We start from the raw sequence: 24,198 nt of genomic DNA on the forward strand, positions 1-24,198 counted from the left end.
ACTGTGGTTTTCTGTTCACTTTCCTCAATCCGTTCCACATACAGAAATCTTTGCAATCCCAGAAATAGCTAACAAAACAGCTATTCTAAGAACTCACCACCAGATGGCACTAGAGCACCACAGCGATGTTTCTTAATAGCAACCTTTCCAGCCACAGTTTACAAAGCAATAACTAAGGATAAGGTTCCCCCAAGCTCCTGGAACACATGTATACTCAAAATTTGTTCTTTTAATTTTTCCTTAAAAATTGCAATATGACAGGGAGTATTGATATGCTTTGCGTTAAAAATCCTCCTTCCCCTCCCTTTTTTTCTAACATGCTCCAAAATGAGTTCTCTTACTTACATTGTACCTGGGAAGGTGCTGAAAGCTTGACTCAGTGGTCCAGTTTCCTTGACTAGTGTTCCACGGACCCTGGGCATGAAAGATGCAAAACCATCAGTTAGAAGGAAGGCATGAAAGAGCTTCCAGCGTGAAGGAGCAGCTGTCAATAACCAACCAGGCACCCAGTCTCCAAATGCCAGTTATTTATGCAGAAATGGTAAAGGCTAACTTAGTTTCCTTAGTTTATGCTTCTGATAAGCTGTCTTTCTGAGCTTTCCTCAAGTCCCTTGCTCATTCTGGAAGTCTTCCACCTATGCAAGACAGAACAGCCTCTGACCAGCTCCTCTTTGATTCATCCCCTAACACAAATAGTATCACTCTCTCTGTCTGTTTCTGTGTGGTTCTCTCTGCACATTAATATGGAGTACTTAAATAATACCATCATTGATCGAAAAGATATATGTTCATTATTATAAAAATCTGGAAAAGAGAAAAAGCCATGGAAGAAAAAAAATCTCATCCTTTTGCTCAGGGATAACTTCGCTCTGTTCTAAGTCATTTTTTCCTGAGCAGTTTTTGTATTCATGTATATATGTATATATTTCTTTTTAAACTGAAATTGGCGCCAGGTATTACATACTCTATCACGTAATGACACGATTGAACTATTTGCTAAACATACTTCCCCATTTCATTAAACACCCTTCCAAAATGTGATTTTCAATGACTGATAATCCATCTCATGGTGTGTCACGATTTATTTGACTCATATATTAGAAGTGAGATTAGTCAGGCAGGGTGTTTGTGCACAGGGACTAGATAAATGCTGGGCGAGACGGGGTGTCCTGAGTTTCAGCTGGGGATACTGAGTGGGGATGTTTATGGAATAGGTCATGGCCTCTTCATCTGAGTATGAAGTTAGAATGCATTTCTAAAAATGCATTTCTCATTTACATTTTTAGGGAAATGGGTTAGAGAACATACAGCTCTCCTCTGAGCTTCTGACCAAAGCTGTAGGGGGTCATCACTCTCCACTCTGGCTCCTATACTCCCAGGGTTAGTGTGCAGAGGGGTGTTGGGCAGAGCAGAATACTTGATAAAAGTACTAATGGTTACATACATTTTTTCTGTTGTGGTGGGAGAGGGATACCTGATAGTTGGCAGTTGGAGCTCATGGTCTGGAGACGTGGGTGCCACTCTGCTCTGTCCAGAGTGGCCCTTCGCCTTTGCTGTGGTAAATGTTTTGTTTTTAACACGCCACAGCTCTGTGCCCACTGAAGGAGCAGAAGAAGGATCCGGACTGGTGAGGACTCAGAGACTACAGAGGACAAGCCCACCTTTAGGAGGACACTTTTGCATCCAACTTTCTAATACAGTGATTTCTGGTAAAGGGACATTGGGGGGGGGGGGTACAGCATTTCCCGTTTACATTTTTAGGGAAATTTTGAGGCAAACTCTGTCCTGTAACATTGTCAGGGAGGGTGACTATCCTAAAGCTTTTGTTCCTTTTCCAGTGTCAGAAAATGACCTTAAAATTAAAGATCTGGACAATAACTTATCGTTGTTAATATGATCCTAACCTTTTAATTTTGTAGATGTGGAAAGGGAATGGATTAGATTCTTGGGGCTATTGTAACAAATTACCACAAAGTTCATGGCTTAAAACAAGAGACATTTATTGTCTCAAAGTTCTGGAGGCCAAAATCAAAGGGTCGGCAGGGCCATACCCACACTCCCCCCAGTCTCTGGTGAAGGATCTATCTACTGTCTCCTGCAGCCTCTGGTGACTACTGGCTGGCTTTCCCTGCCTGTGGCCATCTTACTCTGACCCCTACCTCTGTGGTCACACTGTCTCTTCCTCTCCTGTCTCATAACTCCCTCAGCCTCTCTCTTACAAGCATATGTCTGATGCATATAGACCTGTAGGCTTTCCCTTCTCCCTCCCTTCTCTCAGCACCCCCATAATCCAGACTGAACTCCTCTCCACATCCTCACCACATTTTTTTTTTTTTTTTTTGCCTTATTAGGGAGTAGTCAGTGGTTCTGGGAACTAAGACACTACCAGCTCCTTGGAAGGGCCTTGACCCTCTCTACTGCCACTGGCCCAGGGTCATACAAAGATTTGATTGCAGGGTCTGAGTGTGAACTCGGGCACTTTTTATTTTATTTTTTTTAATTGCAATTAACCTTAGATTGTAACATTATATAAGTTTCAGGTGCACATCATTGAAAATGAACATTGAACTCAGGTATTTTACTCTTCTTTCTACGGTTCCCTAGGTCAAGATCCTTGGTTGACAAGGTATTTATGAATTAAACTCTGTGTTGATACCATAAGCAGTTGAGGACTTTAGTGCTCATAGCACATGTACAAAGGGCTTTCAGATCCAATTGGAGCAGAGTAGTTACCAAATCTTCAAGAACATACACATTTCAGAAAGGACAAGAATTAGAGGTGATTATCATGTAGTATTTATTTGATAAAAACATAGGGCAGACAGAAAAGAGACTCTGAAGAACTTGGGAGTGGCTGTTAAAAATTGCCATGTAACCCATAAATTTTCTGCCCGGCTGTAAGGAAAATGGAGTAAGTCAGGCGCTTTATCTCCTTCCTGCTTCTAGCTTCTGTGGCCACCACATGTGGCTTTGTTTTCCTCCCAGGTTTCTTTACTCGTATGTGATAATGTGCTGTTGCAAGAAGCACTTGGGAGTGCAAGCATGGGCACAGGCATCTATAGTTATGGACGCCCGCCTAGAAGCCAGAGAGCATGGGCATGTGCAGCTATAAATACTGGCACCTGGGCTGAGAAGGGAGCGAGAGGAGAGCAGCCAGAGAGAAAGCATGGAGATCTCAGGGGCTGGGAGGCTCTGTTGCTCCCAGCCTCCCAGCCTCCCAGCCTCCCAGCCTCCCAGCCTCCTAGCCTCCTAGCCTTCCAGCCTCCCAGCCTCCTAGCCTCCCTGCCCCCCTGCTCCCCTGCCCCCTTGCATCCCTGCCTCCCTGCCTGCTGGTCTGCCTGTGTACCTGGTCCCCCGCTTTATCATTCAAGGCATGTCAAATCTATGGAGGACTCCAAGATTCTTTTTGCTGTTTGCCCAAATCAACAATGATCCTGCCTGGCTTGGGACTGGTCCCCTGACATCGTCTGTAGGGTAAGGAAAAATGTCAGGCTTTTCTGCCCTCCCACCATCGGTATAGATGATGGATCCTTGTGGTCCTGAATGCATGCCTGATGGAGGGCACCTGGACTAGGGTGTGGGTATAGGTAGATAGGATTCACTGCGCTGAGACTGGGCTTTTAAGGGCAGCGTCACGGGGATGCCAGGAGAAGCGGAAAGAGAAGCCAAGAACAAACAGAAGAGCAGAAGAAGCCGAAAGAGAAGGCGAGAAAGAAGTAGCAGAAGCCGAGAGAGGAGCAGAGAAGGCCGGAGAACCCAGGTAGAGTGAAGACTTGCTGGGGACTGGGAGGCCTGCCAGCCTCCCAGCCCCCCAGCACCCCTGCCTGACATATGCCTGGATGCCTGGAAAATCCCTATAAAGGACCTGCAGAAGCCACTGAGGACTCTGACTCCTCCTTTACCTGGTCTGCTGGATCAGAAAACCTGCACTGTGGCCCATTCCTGACCCTACATCGTCCAAGCAGAAAGTTACTGGGTTTGCAAAGAATCTAAGGTGGGAGGAAAGGAGGGGTGTTCTTACTGTTGCAGGATGACTTAGGGAAAGTTGAGGGCCCCTGGGTTACTGGAGTAAGTGAGGAATAAGGGCCACAGTGTCCTGCCTTTATGGAATTCACTGCTGTGGCATGCTTCTCTTCTCATGACTGAGAGAGCTGCAGCTTCGCTCTAGAGATTCTCTGGCCTCCACTTTCCCATTGCTGATGTGAGTGACCACACTGCAGGCAAAGTAACCTGAGCAAGTCAACCTTTGTCGGGGCCTTTTGAATGTTGGTGGCCCTCAAATTATGCATTAATGTAGATTTTTTTCCGAAAGGATGAGAATTTTGCTTGCATTTTAGAAATAGGTGGCATTTTTATTTTATTTTATTATTTTTAAAATATTTGTTTATTTGTTTATTTATACAAGCACTGGGTACAGTCAGAAGCACGGGAGGGTGAGTAGGTGGCATTTTATTAACACTCTCGGATAATGTAGAATTGAAGAGGAGGCTCTTGAATAGGGAGAAGGCATCCTTAGAGGGCCGTCCTGGTGGCCTCGGAGTTAAGTCTCAATGCTTTCACCCACTATGGCCTGAGTTCGATCCCTTGCCAGGGAGCTAACCCACATATGGCACAGCAGACCTCTCCTGTCTTCCCTGCTGCTCCCCTTAGCAGTGGATTTCAGTCAGTCCTACTGTTCTGCTCCCCACTCTGTCTCTGGTGAATCCCTCTCCCACCCTCCCACCCAGAACCTCTGGTCTACACCCTGGATCTTCTATGCAAAGAAAAAAAAAAGTCTGGGTTTTCAGCTAAGCCGATCTCACTTGGCTAGCAAGCTTCTGCACCTCATTGGGTCTCATTTTCTCCCTTTCTAAAGTAGGTTTTAGGCTGCCCCACGTGACCTACCTCACAGCGGCTGTCAGGAGTAGCTAATGAAATGGAAACTTCGGGTAAAGCATGAAAACATGAAACAGTTCAAACACAAGCAGGGCTTAAGTGCAGAGTGTTGTTATTTCTCTATGGGGATGTGGAATGGAGAAGCAGGTGGTTGGGCTTAAAGCAAATTCGAATAGAGAAACCAAAGTTAGATGCCAACATTCCTCAGCTGGGTTGGCTAAGTTTTTATGGGTGTCAGCTGCTGTGTGCCTCCCCCACTCCCTGTGAAAAGTGGCCAACTTTTCTCTGTTCACAGGGCTGGCTAAATTTTTCCAGGGGAAATCCAATATTTAATTAGACTTTCAGGCATTTCCAGAGTGTCTGGACTTCACATTTTGAGTTGACAATTGAGATAGTTGTGATGTGAGGGCTCTGTTTGCACTGAAATATGATGCTGATTACAGGTATTGTACTTGGGCATCTACTTGAATTTGCCTTCAGAGAGAAATGGCCCCACTGAGTTAGGGGTACTCTTGGAGGTATATTTTGAACTTGAGGGTCTCCTGCAATTTAATAGCCATGCTGCCTTGTTCTCCGAGATCTTGATGATGAGACCCTATGAGGTACAGTAACTAGTGTCTTGTATTTTCTATACCAAATCTTCTGCCACAGACGTTCCTGTACACATTTCAGCTAGCAACCTTCGCAAGCTCTTACAGAATACTGCTGATGACCTCACCTCCAGATATCTCAATGTCAGTGACTTCACAGTGACGGAGGAGAGAAAATCTTGCTATGAACATGTGTGGACCCTCTCCTGGTCCACCCAGATTGGAGACTTGCCCAATTTTATCAGTGTATGTATGGTATCCCTTTTGGTGGTATGGAAATTGGCGACCTACAACAATTTTGTAAAAAAAAAAAAAAAAACCTCAGAATTTTATGAATGAAGACTGTCTTCAATTACTTCATTTTATCAGAATATCCAAGTAAAGAGGTTCTATGATCTTCCTTTCTAGAAGTTTCCAAGATGTATTTTGTTTCTCATATTCCTGATAACGCAATTTAAGTCCAGCATCTTCTTTCCTTACTCAGTGTAGGTAGAAAAGTGTTGGTCAGTGTCCACCAGACGATAATTCTACATCTGTTATTGGATAATTTAAGCAGATGTGATTGACTTAGATTATCATGGAGGCAGATGGCACAACAGAAGGGAGTTTAGAAAAGGATTTGCTGTCTTTGGATAATGACAAAACCAGATGTTCTTGCATATTTAGGGTTTTAAAAAATAATCTAATGATCATCTAGCATTTGGTTATTATAAAATGAAACCCCAAATGAAATTTTACCCCCGTTCTGTGGTACTGTGAGTCATCTGGGTTCAAACAAAATACTGGGGTATAGATGGAGGAAGGGAGGGAATCTCTCTTTCCCTTCTTCCCTGACATTTTATTTTAAAGTTTTAGATTGTGAATACATAAACTAGAAAATCACACAGATCCAAAATAATCCTCTAGTCTACTGGGACTTTCATTAGCCATTACTTACTCTTTCATTTCTATACTTCAATCCCCTGTCACTCATTAGTACTTTCTAGCTATCTAATTATCATAAACGGAATGTGAAAAGACCCTTTATCACTTGATTAAACAAGATTATTCCATGACAGAATTCAACAGGAATGTAACCATCTTAGGTCTCTGATGGAAATCTAACTGGAGTGAACTCGGCTGCAGCCACTCGTGTGGTCTATGATGGTGGAGTTTTTCTAGGACCCATATTTGGAGACATGTTGGTGACTGTTAACCAGCATAGCCAGGTGAGAGTGGATGGACCATCCAAAGTGCAAGCACTGGCTTCAAGTCCAGCTTAGTCCTTTCTTGACTTGTAATGTGAATAGATTCCAAGGATGAGTTTTTCAAGAGAAGACAAATAATTATGACTATTTGTTTTCCACTTCCACAGGGTTTGGAAAGTACTTTGAAACAGAAGTGCTTTGTGAAGACAGCATTCTATTAGTAAAATCATTGATGCTATTATTTTGTTTTCAGTATTATATTATCAGAGTAACTTTTGAGCTACTTAGGATTTATACTTCTGCATAGTGGCATTGGAAAGTACTCTTTCTCTTTCAAATGTCTTTTTTTTCTTTTTACCAATACATACACCTGTTAGAAGTCATCTGCTTTCAATTTAAGGAAATTTTAAGATACGAAAACTATAAAGAATAATTTAACCACCACCCAAAGAGTAGCAATTTCTAACACTCAGATATATTTGTTTTAACTTTTTGTCTTTGTCATTTAGAATAAAATGTCATAAATTGGAAGTACTTTCTATCACCTCTTTCTTCATGCCATCCCAATGCTCCTTTCCTCCATAAGTAAACACTATCAATTAATGTGTGTGCTTTTAATCTATATTTTATATACAGATAATCAATTGGATCATATCTTTTTCACTTTCCTCATTTCCAAGTGTCATATTGTTCTATTAGGCTAACATTAGTCCCAGTGGGAGGGAAAGACATATGGTGACTTCTTGGGGACCTATAATTCTAGGGCAAAAAAATGACTCTAGCCAAATGTCCAGATATACTCTAATGTTACTTTATGTCTATTAGCATACAGACATGGAAGGTAGGGGACTATTTCCATGACATTTATTAACAAAGAGAGGGTTATTCACAGGAAGTAGGCACCTAGTTGAAATATCAAATACAATTTGTCCTTGTGCAATTTGAACTTTATTAAATCTTCTATTTGACAGAGGGGGGGAATTTACCTAAGATTTAGTGTACAATAGCAGAAATGTTAGGTTTCTGTCCACCTGTATTCAGTCTAAGATTACCTGTTTTGAGTCACCATTAAAATTTAGGGTTTTTTTATTGGGAAATAGAAGAAAGAAAAAGAGAATAAGGGAACTATTAATACCTTTCATTTTGAGTAAGCTTCACAAGTACTTTATAAATATTCATTTTTTTTAAAAAAAGATTTATACAAGAACCGGGGTACTGGCCAGATGTGTGGGAGGGTGAGTGGATTCACCAGAGCCAGAGTGGGGAACAGAACAGGCAGACTGACTGAAGTACACTGCTGAGGGGAGCAGCGGGCGAGACAGGACAGGTCTGCCATGCCATGAGGGTATCTCCCTGGCCCGCTGGGATTGAACCCACACTACAGAGGTCGCAGACAGCTTCACAGTGCTGGGCTTAACTGCCCGTGCCACCAGGGAGGCCACTTTATGAATCTTCTTTAGTTTATGACATGCATATGTTTACTTTTACTTCTTTTGCCTTCTTTTCAGGTGGTTGTGCGCGTGAATGACATACCAGCTCATTGCTCAGGTTCTTGTACTTTCCAGTACCTAGAAGCATTGACTCCTAGGATCCATTCCGTGTGGTATTCTCTTGGTATGGTTTTTACCTGACATCGAGATGGTCTTGAACTTCAAATTCAGGGTGATTTGTTAAAGGCCATGCATCCTGTGAGGGATGGGTAGAAGGTGCATCGGTTCATGGGGATGGCGAGTGATACAGCAAAAAGTGTATTTTTTGGCTGATCTAAATGATATAGTCATGATTTGAAATGGAGACAAATGGTTTATGATGACTTCAAATGTTTTATTCTCTTTGTACCTTGTTTTGAAATGTTCTTTATTTTGCTCTCTCTCCCATTTCTTATTGACTAAGTGATCTCTTATTACTATTTTGAGAAAATTTAATGGGGCTGTGAGCTATAATATAATAAATTCAGATGTTCAAAAGACATCTCCATGAATTTTGGGAGAGGGAGGGGGAAGGAATGAATATTTGGTGTTAGAGAATTTTCGTAAAGGGAATGTTCTCACTGAGAGATGATTTTGTTCTTTTAATGTCTGTCCTCCTTTAAGATGGTGTCATCAAGCTACTGGTTTACATTACTGGAACAAGTTTCTATGGTGACTCCCAGTCCTTAGAGGTTACAGTGAACAAAACAAGTTGCAAAGTTACCTTTTCCAACCTTACAACTGTGGTCTGTGAAATGAACCTACTCCCCGTCGGAGCACATCAGATTGTGATGTTGGTGAGACCTTCTGGTCTGGCCATCAATGCCAGTGGAGGAGGCCTCATCTTACATGTGGAACCTAGAGTGGATGCTGTGGAGCCTTCCAGAGCTTCAGAGATTGGTAACCTGGGGAGGCCCTTACATTGCTTCTGACCCTCTGAAGCTAGCATTCTTGCTGGTCTGCAGGACTCTCTCTGGTCCTGCCATATCCACCATGATTCACAACTTTCTGTTTTCTACCATCAGCATTTTTCCTAATGAGAAACAGACATTTGAGGTATTAAATTAACTTACTCGCCACATAAAGGATCCACATTTGACTGATGGTGTCAGGCATAATTGGGTCAGTTACTGAGTCACAGGCATAATTTGGTCTCTTAGAAATAACATTATATTAGGGGTTAGGACATATCTTGTGTGTCATCCTACCAAAGTCAGATGTGTGACATTAGGAGTTTCAGTTACTTCTATGGACTTTAGTTTCCTAATAATGATGATATAGACATAGAACCATTTACTGAGTCCCTCAGTTCGGAAGTCACTTTAATGCTTACAGCTGCCTGAAAGATAAAATTATTATCCACATTCCTCAGATGAGATAATGGTGGTTCTAAGAAGAGATTGATTTGCCCAAGTTTCCCAAATGGAAGGAGGAGTTAGGATGATAACTGGGACAGTCAGATGCCCGGGCTCCTGCTTCTTCTGTGTGCCATGCTGTCTGACCTTTACGGTGGCCATTACAATGTCTCCTCGTTCTGTGTGAGAGTAGAATGAGCCACCACTGGTTAAGCCCATTGAAAAATAAAAATGTTTGTTAATATACAGGCCTTTCCCAGTAAGAGCTTGCATTAGTGGGATTTTACAAATGTTCATAAATTTATATACATTTTGGTACTTGTCTAGCATGCAAAGCCAGCTACTTTATGAGAGATGGGTGTATATGAAGGGGGGGTATGCAGAGGGTAGTGGGGCTTAATACCAGTCCCATGGATTAGGTCTTAATGATGTAGAATTAGAGGATATCCCCACGTTTTCTGAGAGACATGGCCAATTAGAAACAATCCTTCTGAGAACAACTCAGAAATCTTAGGAACATTCATGCTTTTATATGTCAATGTATGATTTTTTAGGACTCCTTAATGACTTAGGGTTTTGCCATTATTTATTCTGTTGGCTAAAGACCTGAAGCTTACAAGATTTTGTAAAGCAAGCATTTCCTGGTCACAAATCCATTGTTCAAAGAAACAGTTCATTTCTGACTTTATTTTGCCCCAATGAGTAAATTATGGAGCCCCTCTATGTCTGCACATAAAACATAGCAAGCTTGCTCTTCTCAGTGGGATAAGGAATGAGCCAGGTGATATGTGGTATGCAGAATAAGAGATCACATTCTGTAGTAGCCCAATGATTATTGGTTCAAATGTAGGGTATATACTATATTAGTACTAGATTTGCAAAGGGAATTAATTTTCTTGTAAAGTTACCTCTGCAGCTCAGATCACAGAATCCTTTAGCTCCCCCAAGAGAGACTGCAGATACCTCAAGTTTAGACAGGTGATGCTGTCATCCCCCTACCATGCTACCTACCTTGTATCAACCTTAGTCAGTCAGTCAGTCAGTCACTATTCAACGTTCATAAAGCCCTGTGCTAGATGCTAAAGACTGGTACTCAAAGTGTGGTTCTAGACCCATAATGTCGGCATCATTTGGCAGCTTGACAGAAATGAATACTCTCTGGCTCCAATTCAGATCTCTTTTTTTTTAATTTTATATATTTTTTACAAAGTTCTTCATTTTTGTACAATGTTTGCTTTCTCATCTTGGTTATAGTCCCTGTGAAATTCCCTCCACCAATTCATCCATGTACCATCACCGTAATCCCTTGTGTTCTTCCTACCTCTGTTTTGATCCTGTTTCCCTCTCCTCCCCTATAGAATGTCTCTGGTTTATAGTTGCCTGTTGATTTCAATTCAGATCTTAGTTCACCTGCATTTTAGTAGCATCATCAGGCAATTTGCATAAACAGTACAGTTGGAGAAACTCCGTGGGAGGGTGGGGTGAGTCGGGGAGAAGGGGATTTAAAAAGAATCAGGCCGAGGCCTACCAACAAGAAATTTAGAGAATACCATGCAGTTTTGATGATTATGGCTTTGTAGTACAGTTTGAAGTCTGGGAGCGTGATGCCTCCATTCCCTTCTTTTTTTTTTTCAGGAGAGCTTTGGCTATTCAGGGTTTTTGATAGGTAATGAATAAATGTAATGTGATCAGTCATCCTCTATATCATCACATCTTACCCATGAGCAGAAGAATTCTTGAAAACTTTTGAGGAAAATCCTGGCTTTGCCTTACATACTTCCTTGGTGCATGTCTGTGCTGAGAAGTTGCCTTCTCCTTAGGGGTGGTGGTGGTGGGGAGCCTCAGCTTTTAAATGGGAGTGGCACAGTGCTACCACCTGTGTGACTTCTCATTAATAATAAGAATCACATTGCTAACAATTCATTTCTTCTTTTGTGCCAGGCACCATTAATAATGGGGATATAGTAAATTAAAACAAACTCCCTGTTTTCATGACATTGATGGTAAATGAGTAAGAAAAAAAAAACAAGCAGAGCCAATGATGGAGGGGGTGGGTGGTTGTGATAAGATGTCATTGGTGTGGCAGGAATGCCATGGGTGGCATGTGAGAATGGAGACATGGAAACCTTGGAGAAGAGAGTTCTATACAGAGGGTACAGAAATATTGATGACAGTTGTATCTTTTTGATGAATTGTCCCCATGAACATTATATAGTACTCTGCCACTGCTCTCTCTGTAGCCAGACTGATATTCTAGGGCCAATCCATCTTTCCCGGTGCTCAGTCAGCAAGAAACATAGGATTTCACACTCACTGCAGAGGTCTCCCATGCCAGCCCTATTGCAACAGAGTCTGTGCCTTCCCTAAATTACTATCTATCAGGAATGGCTGCTTCCAAGGCTAAGGCTCTCCTCCCCATCTTTGCTCCAAAACCTTAGTGAGTAACAAAGCATCCACCCCAGGGAGAAAAATGTGTGGGTCCCTCCTGGGTGCCAGCAGAGCACCAGTAAAAGGCATACATGTGCATGGTGGTGGTTTTTTCAGTTGTGCTTGAAGAAGAGGTTTGCTGACAAAAATGCTCGAATCCTAAAAATTCTTATAAGCTTTTTTTAAATAGCCAGTAGATGATGCCTTTATTTTTATTCCTGAAATTTTGTTTGCTAACCATTATTTTTCTTTTTGAGTCCTAAAATCAGTTTTACTAATTTACATTAAAAATTTGGTTTGTATTTTTACTGAAATTGCACTGATGCTTTAGTTTAATATATGCCACCTTCATGATGTTCACTCTTTCTACCCATTTCTTTGAGTTTTCCAAGTCTTAATCCATTCAGTAAACTCCTCAGAAGCATTTCAAAGTTTTTTCAAATTTCTTCATAGTTTTGAATTTTTCTTGTAAGATGATTTTCAGATATTGTCTTTCTTATGTTGCTATTATAAATTATATATTATATATACACATTGTAATTATAGTATATTATAACTCTTTCTCTCTTTCATTTTATTCTCTAACATTGGAGTCTATTGTAGTCTTGTGCTGACTCTTCAGGGCAAGGTTATATACTAATTTAGGATATTAGGATATTATTCTAAGCTATTCTGAAAGGTGTTCAACAGGTTGTATATGTGTATATGTGTCCCTTATTCACCCTGACATGGGTGGGGAAGATAAACATGCTCCCCACCCCCTTCCCATTCTCAGAGAATAACCATCTCTTTTCGATGGTCTCACTGCCTCCTGTGTCTCCATCTGAGGATCTGCACACCAGCATCATTAATACTAAGTGGGGTTTTGTTTATCAGCTAGATCAAGGGCTGCTCATCCAAATGGAAGAGTATGCTGTGACAGTCTTATGATTGTCTTGCCTCTTCCCAACACTGGCAGTAAGGAGACAGGGGTTTCTGTGATTGCTCTTCAGTGGTCAGTGCTGATGGCAAATGCTGATGGCAGTGGGTGGTGTTGTCAGCCGCTTCTGCACAGTCGTGGTGACTAGTGCCTAGCAGGGTTGGTGTCAAATCCCAAAGGAAGGATGGAAAGGACTCAGGTTATCATTTAAAAATGAGCAAAGTAGGACCAGTGTCTCATCGATGATGCTACAAATTATCTGCTTTAAGTGACAATTTGTGACCCTGACTCTTGACATTATTGTTATTATAGGATGTCCCCTATATTTGTTTCCTCAGGAAAAAAAATTTTTTTTAGGGTTGTTGTGGTTGATATTTAAAAACCCAGGGCAGAAAGAGCTTTCAGAGACCATGTACTTTACCTTTACTGCTCTGACTCACAGATGGGTTGTATCTCTACAGCTTAAACATCTCCAGAAGGCATTACTATACTCTGCCCTCTGTTACCATTTCTTCCTTTTTATATAATAGTTTAAATATTTGTAATCAGTCTTTTTTCCTGCAGTTTTATTCTACCTTTTATTTGGACTAAGGACTTCATATTTTAATTTTATTTTGTCTCACTTGTGGATAATTAACTTTTGTCTGTCTCTGTGACTGTAGATTCCATCTGCAAATGTTATTTTTGTTATAGGAGGGCTCTGGGCCACCATCCAAGGCTCTAGTTTGGAAGACGTTAGCCTGGTGTTATTTGGATCTCAGTTTTGTGCCATCAACGTCACTAGAAGCAATTCACAAAGAATCCAATGCAAGGTTCCACCCAGGGTGAGTGGAATCCTTTGGCAGCTCCTCTCTGGGTGGGTGACCATTATTAGTATGTTGTGTAAGATTTTCACGAAATCATTTCTTAGAATTAAATTAGCTGAATGATCTTTTCATCACAAAAATATATTTATATTGTTTATATTGTGTGTTTGGCTATGAAGTGGGAAGCTGACTCCACCAATGGGACTTATAAATAACATTATTTAATAGCTTTTTAAAAAAGACATCCAAACAGTCTTAGTCCACATTCTCAGTGGGTATCAGTGTGCTGAATAAATAAATTTATCTAGTGCACACCCTGAGCGTTGGTTTATAAAACTTATATCACTTGTAATCTCACTTTTCCCTTTAGCAAAGAGCAAATATATTAGTTTTCAACAGCAATTTTGTTTTCTGGCATGGATATAAATGTAGAACTTAGAAACGTCTACGATGTTGGTTCCTATGAAATATCTTCCTAATTACTCCTTACTGCTTCCCTTTTCTCTTAAAAACAAGTTCCTGAGTTCTCCCTTTCCTTTTCAGTTAGTGTGATCTCATAACCTATTAAGAGATTTGAGTGCAGGCCCTTCCCTGGTGCGGTCGGTGAGAGCCAGGCTCACAGCTGCTGTTGAGCTCTCGATTTAGAGCTAACTTTAGAGTTATCAACATTCCCAGAACATCTATCACCTGAAAAGATGTCTGTCTGCTGAACAAATAAAGATTTTTGAAAGAGAGGGTTCAGAATAATCTTTGAGGTCTGGTCCCACATTTTTATGTTATCCAATTGCTAAAATATTATGAAATATTAGCTTTTGTATATAAATTGTATGCAATTGCAATTTATGGTTGTATTATAATTTGTTTAACTATTCCCTATTTTTTGGACACAATTAGATACCAACATTTCCTATTTTAAACAAAAGAGCTTTGATCATCCCAATAACTATTTTTGGGGGTATGTTTATTTTTCTCAGGATAAATTAATCTAAATACTAAAACTTTTGATATGTCATGCTCAATTTTATTTTAAATTTGTATTTAAAATTTATATTCCCACTATTACCGGGTGAGTGTTTGACTTCCAGAGCTTTGTCCAATACTAGATATTGTCACTGTAATACATACTTACTATTTTAATGGGTAAAATTTGTACTGTTAGGATTTCTTTTACTAGAGAGAACATTAAAATGCAAAATTTAAATTTTGATGTAATACTATTTATACATAAAAAATTTTAAAAGGAAATAGTAAAACAATCATCCTCTCCTACCCCACTTTCCCCTTCTTCATGTTCCCCTTTCTGAAGCAAGCATGTTAAATTCTTTTGAATATAGTTATTTTGTTAAAACAATAAACAATCTTTACATTATTATAACTATTTAAATGATACTGGAAGAATCAGGGAACTTATTTTTTTCTTTTGTAGTTTGTTTAACATGTTCCCTGAAATTTCAATATTTTTTAAATATGTCTTTCCTATAATAAAAGCCTCCGTCTTTAAACGAATTCCATTATATCATTTACTCTTTTTCCTTGAAGCTCTTTGTTCCCTTGTTTCAATTGAAATTATTATTTTCTAGATTTATTGTATAGATTTAATTCTAGTATTTCCTTTGATTGCTCTCCCAAGTAGTTTTATTACTCTTGGCATTTATATCTTCCTCCCCCACAGCTATTGTTTGCTTTATAAGATCATAACTTCAAGAGACATTTCATTATTATTATTAAGCATTAACATTTTAGAGGAAAGTTTTCTAAATACTTTTATACCTGATGGTATTCTCAGACTTGATAGATAGTTTAGCTAGGTATAGATGTTTAGTTGCAAATACCATTGTTTTGTAGAACAAATCAGTGTGTTAATTGTAAATCATTCTTATTTACTATTTGAAGTAGGTCCCTCTGTATTTGTTGGATGCTGCATTTACCTAATCTAAGCACATTTTTTTTTCTTTCTCTCTCTCTCTTCTTGTCTGTATGAGACATACAGACACTTAAAAATAGCCAATATGCCCTTTAAAAATAATTCTCTTGAATTTAATTTTTAAAACATTCTATATAGACTGCTCTCAAATCAGTCTTATTTACAGAGATTTCATTTTAAAAAAATTAAATTTTCAGGGAAAAGATGGACGAATTGTCAATGTGACTATGGTCAGTGGGGACCATTCTGCCGTTCTCCCCATGTCTTTCACATATGTCTCCTCTCTAAATCCAGTGATCGTGTCTCTGAGCAGAAACAGAAGCAACATAGCAGGTAAAATATATGACACTGCGAGATCATTTTATTTTTAGGCCATTGATCCTATTAAAAGGCAAACAGTGGGTTATTAATTTTATTGAAAATATTATTGCAGTTGGGTGGAAGTTTTTTTCTGAAAATCAGGATACTGAATAAATGCCCTTATATCTATTTTTCTCTGCAAAATTAGGGCCTTTTCCATTGTGAAAATGATGAGAGATTCAAAGGCAACAATTCAATAAATATCTATTGAGCAGCTGCTATGTATAAATAATACCACCAGCATAATAGACTAATTTGTTGGATTATTATCCTCAGTTTATTGGTAAGGAAGTGAAGGAATAGAACAAGTAATTTGTCTAAGATGCTGCATTCAGTAAATAACAGAGCTGGGATTTGAACTCAAGCAGTCTGGTTCAGATTCCAAGTACCTAGCTACTTAAAAGTTTATTGTAAAATGCCAATTTAGGCATCATTTTTCACTTTAGCAGTTATTTCATATGATTGGAGAATAAGATGCTCTAATTAATCAAAAGTTCTTCTTTCTTGAGACATAAAATATAAAAAAGTAAACATTCTTTAACTTCCAACTACATGAGATACTTTTTATTTGATAATTCAGATATTATGACAGGATGGAATTACAGGAATTTATTATCATATCCTATCAGATAGATTTAGAAGAGTATACCAGGTAACACACCTTTCTGATTAATTGAAGCCAGATGACAGAGAGATTATGGCAACCATATTTAAGATTTTATTATAAAAGACCATCAAATTTCCCAAAGAAAAAGCCTAGACTCAAATTTTCTAGTATTATTTTCATTTTCTATTGCTCAAGAGTACATAAATAAAGGGAAGTGTCCTTTAGCTTCTCAATATTATTCAGCTCAGATAGTGCAGAAGAAGAATTTGCTGCCTCAGGCAACCAAAGTGTGTAAAATTCCTCAGTGGTATAGATCCTTCCCAACGAAGTAGAAAAGGGAGGAGGGAGCTCCGTGTTCTATTCAGATTTCAGTGATTTTTGGCTTTTAATAAAATTTCGTACCTATAATGAAAAGAATAAATACATTGCATCAGTGCCTTAAAGGCATCTAAGATTAGCTTGACAATTGACCAAGAGCCCAAGGACTTCATGTTATTGATATATACAACATGATGCATTATTTGCAGAATTTACACTTGCATTTAAATCTTTCTACAGGCAGAATAAAGAAGAACATGCTATAAAATCCACACAGTGGTAGTCTATTGGGAAAGTTTCTTTTGAAAGTTGACAAGCTACACATCTCCATCCAGGAGATGATGATGTTGATGTTGACAATGAAGCCAAGATGAAAGTGAAGAAAGGGAGGAGGAGGGGCCAAGCAGGGGCAGGAATAAATTCATGTACAGGACCACCAGTATGTTTTTTCAGATAGTATTGCATCAGGAAGACCCCCAACTCAGCCATTTCTTGGACAAGATATTTAACTTTTTTTCTGTTAGTCCTATTTTTACATGGGGTTCATTTTTTTCACTGTTACTGTAAAAATTGGAGCTAAAGTAGGTAAAAGTGTCTGTCTCAGAAACTAAATGAAGTAAGCACTCAATAAATGCTTAGTTGAAGAGAATGCTGACAGTTACTGAGTGTTAGACAAATGAGTCAAAGCCGACATCACCCTATGTTGTTTACTTCACAGCAGGCCCAGACCCATGAGCTCAAAAGCCTGCCAAAACCAAACTCAAATTTTTACACACCTGGTTTAAATATAGCCCAAACAAGCAGATTTTTAGCCTTTTAGAGCTGCCTGCTTGTATGTCCTGCAAAACTGCACCTAACATCTGCTAGCCTGGGGGCTAGAAAAGATGTTACTACTGGTATCCTTAGAAACTCTGACACAGAAGCTACCCACTGGGCTGCTGTGTGACATAATCTAGACTCAGAAGCTGCCTCTCTGACCCTCCCCTTCCACAGGATACCCTAGTCTTTCTTCTGGGTGGTGGTTTCCTATTATTGCCTCTGGACAGTTTTATTCTAGACTTCCCCCTATGCTGACCTGCAAAGCACCACCCGTATAAAGCTTCTGCTGCACTACTGCCATCTTGTGGACATGTCTTCTCCCTTGCTCAACCCTAACATGCCTTGAACTCTACACTGAGGCTTCTGACTTCCCGGTAGAAATGAGTTTGGGAGGATATGAACTAAAAGAAGATGTAAAACATGGGAGAAAATGACGTTAATGGAGCTCTTTGAGTGCTCTTCTATACCAAAGACTGTCCTAGTATATCTAATAACCCCTACAATAGAGCATATGTGGTGGAAAATACAAGTTTTGAGAGCCCCAAGTGAGTCACCCAAATCACTCAGGGCATAAATGGCAGAGAAAAGATTTCAATAGATTGAGTCTTTTCAATAGATTTCTATCCCTCTTCTTTCACCTTTCTCCTCTGCATCTCATTAACCATGGTGTTCTGTAGATGCTAACTCTAGTAATTCTCATATGTTAACATGTAAAGGAGCCTTAGAAATGCTTTAATCCAAGCTGTGTTTCTGCGAGCACACTGAGACACAGATCAGTTAAATATATTTACTTTTACTCCTTGATGTTCAGCTCTTATTATGACTAGATTAGAAATCAGACTGGATTTCTCCTCCCCTATCTCTCCACTTGCTCTTATAGACTGAAAGAATTGCCTCAATCAGATCTTTTCCTTGTTTAGAAACCTTGATGACCTTTACTCTCAGTCCACCGAATTAAGTAAAGACCTGTCAGGATTGGCTTTTTTAGTCTTCAGCTGCAGAACCACAGTCCACTTGGTCCCCACAGAGTGTGGACTTATGTACCTGGTCTTCCAGAAAGTCACCCAGTTCCCTTTCCACCTCTCCAAGTCCCTGGGTAATAAAATGAGAAATTCCCCTCTTCTCTTTCACTTGGTGGTTATCTTCTGAATTTCAAAACACCTTCTTGCCCATAAGGCTTTCATGATATTCAGAATGTTTTTCTAATTTTAACAATTCTACTTTTACTTCTTTTATATTATGTCTTGTACTGAAGCTATTTTTGACACCTATTTTATTAACTTTGAGGTCTCTTTGAGGGCAGGGTTTGTGTTTAACTTATTTTTGTGCCCCTGTGGCATATTCCTCATGGAAATCAGTAAATAATTGATGTAAAAGGAATTGAATTAGAGAGTCCTTAGTATATACAACATTTAAGTAGAGTTGCTAATTAAACTTACAAGTTATTGAAATATAAGAAGACTGCATCAGGCCTTGAAGTCCTTATTCATTAGCTGGTTGCTGATCCTGACTTTCCTAAAAGCAAAATATTGATCCTACTCAGTGCCTTGTATATGTCATCGGGACAGTGTGGATTTCAAATGGGATGACATACCTGAAATTGCTCTTTAGAATGTGAGGTACTATATTCACATACAGCATTATTATAGTGCACACGGAGAATATAGCTTTAACTTCTATCAGTAGAAAACAAAGATTAAATAAGCAGTGCTGTTTGCTGGCTATGAAGACCATCAACCTTCCTGTTAGCTTCTTGATTTGCCTTTGAATGAAGAAAAGTTTGGTGTCTCTTGAGCACAATTGTCCTGAAAGTTTTGATTTTTATGCCCTTGAAGTTATGCTGTGTCACCTTATTAAAAGAGTTGTTAGAAGTTTCATGAAAAAAAATTAGGTTGGTATTATAACTCTTCAAATTAGACTATTATGCACAGGGCTGATCAAGCTTTTAATCCTAAAGACAGTTTAGAATTGAATAGGTGGTTGAACCATACAACCACATCCCCAAGGCTAATGGATTCTTTTCAATATAGGAGGTGAGACTCTTTTCATTGGAATGATGCTGCTGAACTACACAGATTTGGTTGTGGAAGTCCATATCCGGGACACCGTGGCTCAAGTTCAAGCCCAGATGGCTCAGGGCTTGGTGGTGGTGCTGCCCCCGCTGCCAGCTGGTCTCCATGGAATCTCAGTTTCCATCAATGGGGTCAGCATTCACTCACAAGGGTGAGTAGACACTTGTCACTATTTTAGGTCTAGTAATTCAGTTGAGGAATTCTAGTTTTAAGTTAGGTTTTGCTTTATATTTTCTTCTTTGAAGTTAAGGGATAAACATATGCATATCATAACATTTGAACAAATCTTACAGCCCCTCCAAGAAAATTGAGTCTCAGGAAATTTTTGGCTTACTAGTTGGGGAAGGGAGAACTTTCTAGAACTAAGGTGTTAAGGTTCTTGGTTGGGGTTGAGCGGGGGTGGGCATCTATCTGTGCTTTAGTAAGAGATTGCACAGTTGTGTCTGGCATTTGAACAAATAACTTAAAATCATTGTACAAGCCATGTTTATGATTACAGCCCAGGAAAATGTCAGACACAAGATCATGTCGCCACTATTTTTTTTCTTATCTGTTAGTACTCTCTGTCATCACAGCTCCCTTTCTTCTCCCTCAAATACAGCTGACCATTCAACATCATGGTCATGAGTTCCTATTTCATGGGAGTTAGGTGTACGAATAGCCAAAAAAATTTGCGTATATTTCCTGTATATAATTTGCATATAATTTTGACTCCCCTCCAAACTTAACTACTAACTGTTGACCAGAAGCCTTACCAATAACATAAATGGTTGCGTAACATAGTTATATGTATTACATGCATGTTATACTTAGCATATACTGTATTCTCATTAAAATAAGTTAGAGAAAAGACAATGTTATTAAGAAAGTCATGAAAGAGAAAATACATTTATAGTACCCCACTGTATTTTTTAACACCCTAAGTTTATGTTGTTTACAAGAAAATCCAAGTGAGGGAGGACCCATGCAGTTCAAACCCATGTACCTGGGTTTTTCAACTGTCATCTGTCTCTTCTGTCTTTTCCTTTCTTTCCCTTTCTCTGCTTCAGGTGTTTGGTAACAAAAGCCCCCTTTTTTGTAGGGTTGATCTTCATATCCAGTACATCACAGAAGTTTTCAGCATTGAGCCGTGCTGCGGGTCCCTGCTGGGTGAGTGCTCTGTGTTATTGGATCTTTTACCCTGCGAGTCTATTGGCTGGAAGTTCAGACTTTGTTCCTGGAGTAACTAACTAGTGAGGCCAAATATGGGCAGCAGGCAGAGGATTTTCCTCGTGCTTGGGCACTGAGTATGCTCCTTTGAAGGGTGTGAAAACTTTGTGATTCCTTAACCCAGTAAGTTTAGAAAATTAAAAAAAAAATTTTTTGGAAAAGGAAATGTGTGTCTTTCTTTTTTTATTTTTTAAAAGATTTATTTATTTATGCATACAAGAACTGGGGTACAGACCAGAGGTGTGGGGGTTGAGAGGATTCACCAGAGACAGAGCAGGGAACAGAACAGGCAGACTGACTGAAATATAGTGCTGAGGGGAGCAGCGGGCGAGTTTGGAGAGGTCTGCTGTGCCATGTGTGTAGCTCCCCGGCAGGGGATCAAACTCATGCTGCAGAGGCTGCGGACGGCTTCATAGGTTGTGTCTTAACCCCTTGCGCCACCAGGAAGGCCCCTGTGTCTTTCTCTTTCTAAACATCTTCTGGATAGCACATATCGGGGCATACCAGCAAAACCCGGGAAGAGTTTCTTGCTTTTAACTTTTTAGATACTGCCCGTGCAAGGTGAGAAGGAAGTCTTTGGTGTCTTCACTTTTTTCTAAGGATGCGGATGAAGGACTCAGATGTAATTTGAAGCACAAATACCAATATGGGACATGTAAGGACAAGACAAAGAGAAATCTAGAGAACTATTAATTTTTCAGAAAAAAAATGGAAAGCTCTAGATTTGCATGTGAAAAATTTCTGTGATGGTATATAAAATAGCACATTATACTTTCTACATATAGTAAAATCCTTTTTAAAGCTGCTTGGCTATACCTACCGTATTTAGTCGTGATATGGGGAATGTTGTTTCAATTGTTGTCCTGAAAAATGGAACTTAATTGTTCCTCAGCTAGAGAGTAAGTCTGAATCACAAACATTTTTCAATGTTTCAATGACTCTTGGTGTTATTACACACACACACACACCCAAGCATATATATACACACACACATATGTATTTGATTTTTCATGAATGTATGTTACACGTAAAAAACATAAACTTTCTCTACACAATACTACATAGAATAATACAAATGACCTAAATGTTAGATGACAGCAGATGACAGAACCATTTCCAGGAATTTGATTGTTTTTTGTATAAAGCTTAAGTTGATTAAAATGGTGGCTTCTAGGATCTATAAATATATTTCAAAATTTTGTCTTCATTATTGTAATCATCTTTTCTATATAACAATTTATGTTGCTTACTTTGTGTGAATTTCAGCCAGCCTGACTACTGCTGAAAGATCACAAATGTAACAGTGATGGGGACAGGTGATGATTGAGGTTTCACTAAAACTTACCCCATCCTCCACTTAATTGTCCTGGGGCTTACCCTGGTGCTATGAGTTCCTATTTCTGAATTTAGCTTTTGTTTTCAATATCCATGCTTTAGGTGGAACCGTCCTCAGTATCTCCGGAATAGGGTTCGGCAGGGATCCAGATTGGATTTCAGTCCGTGTGGGCAATCAGTCCTGTGACATCGTGAACCTGACGGAGACCAACATCTGGTGTGAGACATCACCAGTGCCCGGGTTTCTTGACCTGGATGCTGTCGCTGTCCCAGCCCCTGTGGAGGTCTGGGCTGGCAATGTGTCCTTCCCCCGAGGACCTTTACCAAGCCTAGTGGGGAAGGGCTTTACCTTCACATATGAAGAAGCGACAACCCCAGTGGTCACTGCTGTGAGAGGAGAAATCGAGAATAGCAGCCTGAGGCTCTATGTGGAAGGAAGGAACCTTTCCAACTCGGTGATCCTTCTTGGGGACTTGAGCTGTGATCTCGAGACACAGTCTTTCAGGAGCAGTGTGAGCTGGCATGGGTGTTCCTTTCCACTTCACAGCTTGGAGGCAGGCATCCATCCCCTCCAAGTATGGCAGAGGCAGATGGGGTTCGCTAATATGTCTGCAGTGTCCCAGCAGTTTGTGATGATTCCTCGGATAACAGGCGTCTTCCCAGCACATGGGTCTGCCTGTGGCGGGACAGAGCTCATGGTGAGGGGTTTGGTGCTCAACTCAAGGACGAAGTCAGTACAAGTCGACCTTTCAGGTCCTTTTACTTGCAACATTTTGAGAATGGGGGACCAGACAATCCTTTGCCAGATTAACCTGGTAGGTGACCCCTTGCCTGGTGCCTCCTTCAGTCTGAATGTCACTGTCCTGGTCAATGGACTAACCAGTGAGTGTCAGGGGAATTGCACTGTTTTCTTGCAGGAAGAGGTTACTCCCATTGTGGACACTGTGATCGTGAACATCAGTGGGTCTCTGACCACGGTGTTGATTAGGGGTCAGCAGTTAGGCAGCACAGCTGATGAGCCAGTGGTGTTTGTGGATGGTCATCTTCCTTGCATTGTAACTTTTGTTAATGCAAGTCACGTGGACTGCTGGATAAAGGACTTGACTGCAGGACTCCATTACCTATCAGCTTTTCATACACGAAATGGGTACGCTTGTTTTGGTAATGTTTCCAGACACTTCTACATTTTGCCTCAAGTATTTCATTATTTCCCCAAGAATTTCAGCATACATGGTGGAAGCCTCTTGACCATGGAGGGCACAGCCCTGAGAGGACAGAACACCACTTTGGTGTACATTGGCCAGCAGGTCTGCCCGTTAGTGGACATCAGCTCTGAGCTCATCCACTGTGTTGTTCCTGCAGGAAATGGGTCCATTGCGCTGGTCATAGAGATCGATGGACTTTCACACCAGATGGGTGTTATTGATTACAGCGAAACCTTCACTCCAGAATTGCTCTCTGTTTCTCAGACTGCTGAAATCTTAACTTTTGTGGTGGCCCATATCTCGGGAGCTGCAAACTTTGACATTTTCGTAGGGGTGTCACCATGTGTGGGTGTCTCTGGCAATCACACTCTTCTCCAATGTGCAGCCCCGTCCCTGCCTGCAGGAGACTACCAACTCAGGGGTTACGACCGCATAAGAGGGTGGGCCTCTTCTGTTCTGGTGTTCACTTCCAGAGTTGCTATTACAGAAGTAACTGAGAACTTGGGTAAGTCAAATGTTTCTTTTCTTTTTTTTCTTTTTTAAAGATTTATTTATTCATGCATACAAGAGCTGGGGTACAGGCCAGATATGTGGGAGGGTGAGAGGATTCACCAAGGCAGAGCGGGGAACAGAACAGGCAGATGGACTGCTGAGGGGAGCAGCGGGTGAGGCAGGAGAGGTCTGTCGTGCCATGTGGGTAGCTCCTTGGCTGGCTGGGGAT

At 40.2% G+C, this 24,198-nt stretch overlaps 1 protein-coding gene across 1 annotated transcript in view; it reads left to right on the forward strand.

The window, feature by feature from the left end:
- Positions 1 to 24,198, forward strand: part of PKHD1 (PKHD1 ciliary IPT domain containing fibrocystin/polyductin) — a gene marked incomplete at both ends in the record, with an annotated part of 445,094 nt that overhangs the window by 41,338 nt on the left and 379,558 nt on the right. The window contains 10 exons of the mRNA XM_084258872.1: positions 1,588 to 1,709; positions 5,527 to 5,711; positions 6,551 to 6,673; positions 8,161 to 8,266; positions 8,746 to 9,021; positions 13,516 to 13,646; positions 15,750 to 15,885; positions 19,687 to 19,879; positions 20,810 to 20,877; positions 22,375 to 23,982. Of these exons, the coding sequence (XP_084114998.1) occupies positions 1,588 to 1,709; positions 5,527 to 5,711; positions 6,551 to 6,673; positions 8,161 to 8,266; positions 8,746 to 9,021; positions 13,516 to 13,646; positions 15,750 to 15,885; positions 19,687 to 19,879; positions 20,810 to 20,877; positions 22,375 to 23,982 (2,948 nt within the window). The remainder of the gene's footprint in view (positions 1 to 1,587; positions 1,710 to 5,526; positions 5,712 to 6,550; positions 6,674 to 8,160; positions 8,267 to 8,745; positions 9,022 to 13,515; positions 13,647 to 15,749; positions 15,886 to 19,686; positions 19,880 to 20,809; positions 20,878 to 22,374; positions 23,983 to 24,198) is intronic.

The sequence above is a fragment of the Talpa europaea genome, assembly GCF_964194135.1.
Source record: "Talpa europaea genome assembly, chromosome: 2".
In the NCBI taxonomy this organism is placed as follows: domain Eukaryota; kingdom Metazoa; phylum Chordata; class Mammalia; order Eulipotyphla; family Talpidae; genus Talpa; species Talpa europaea.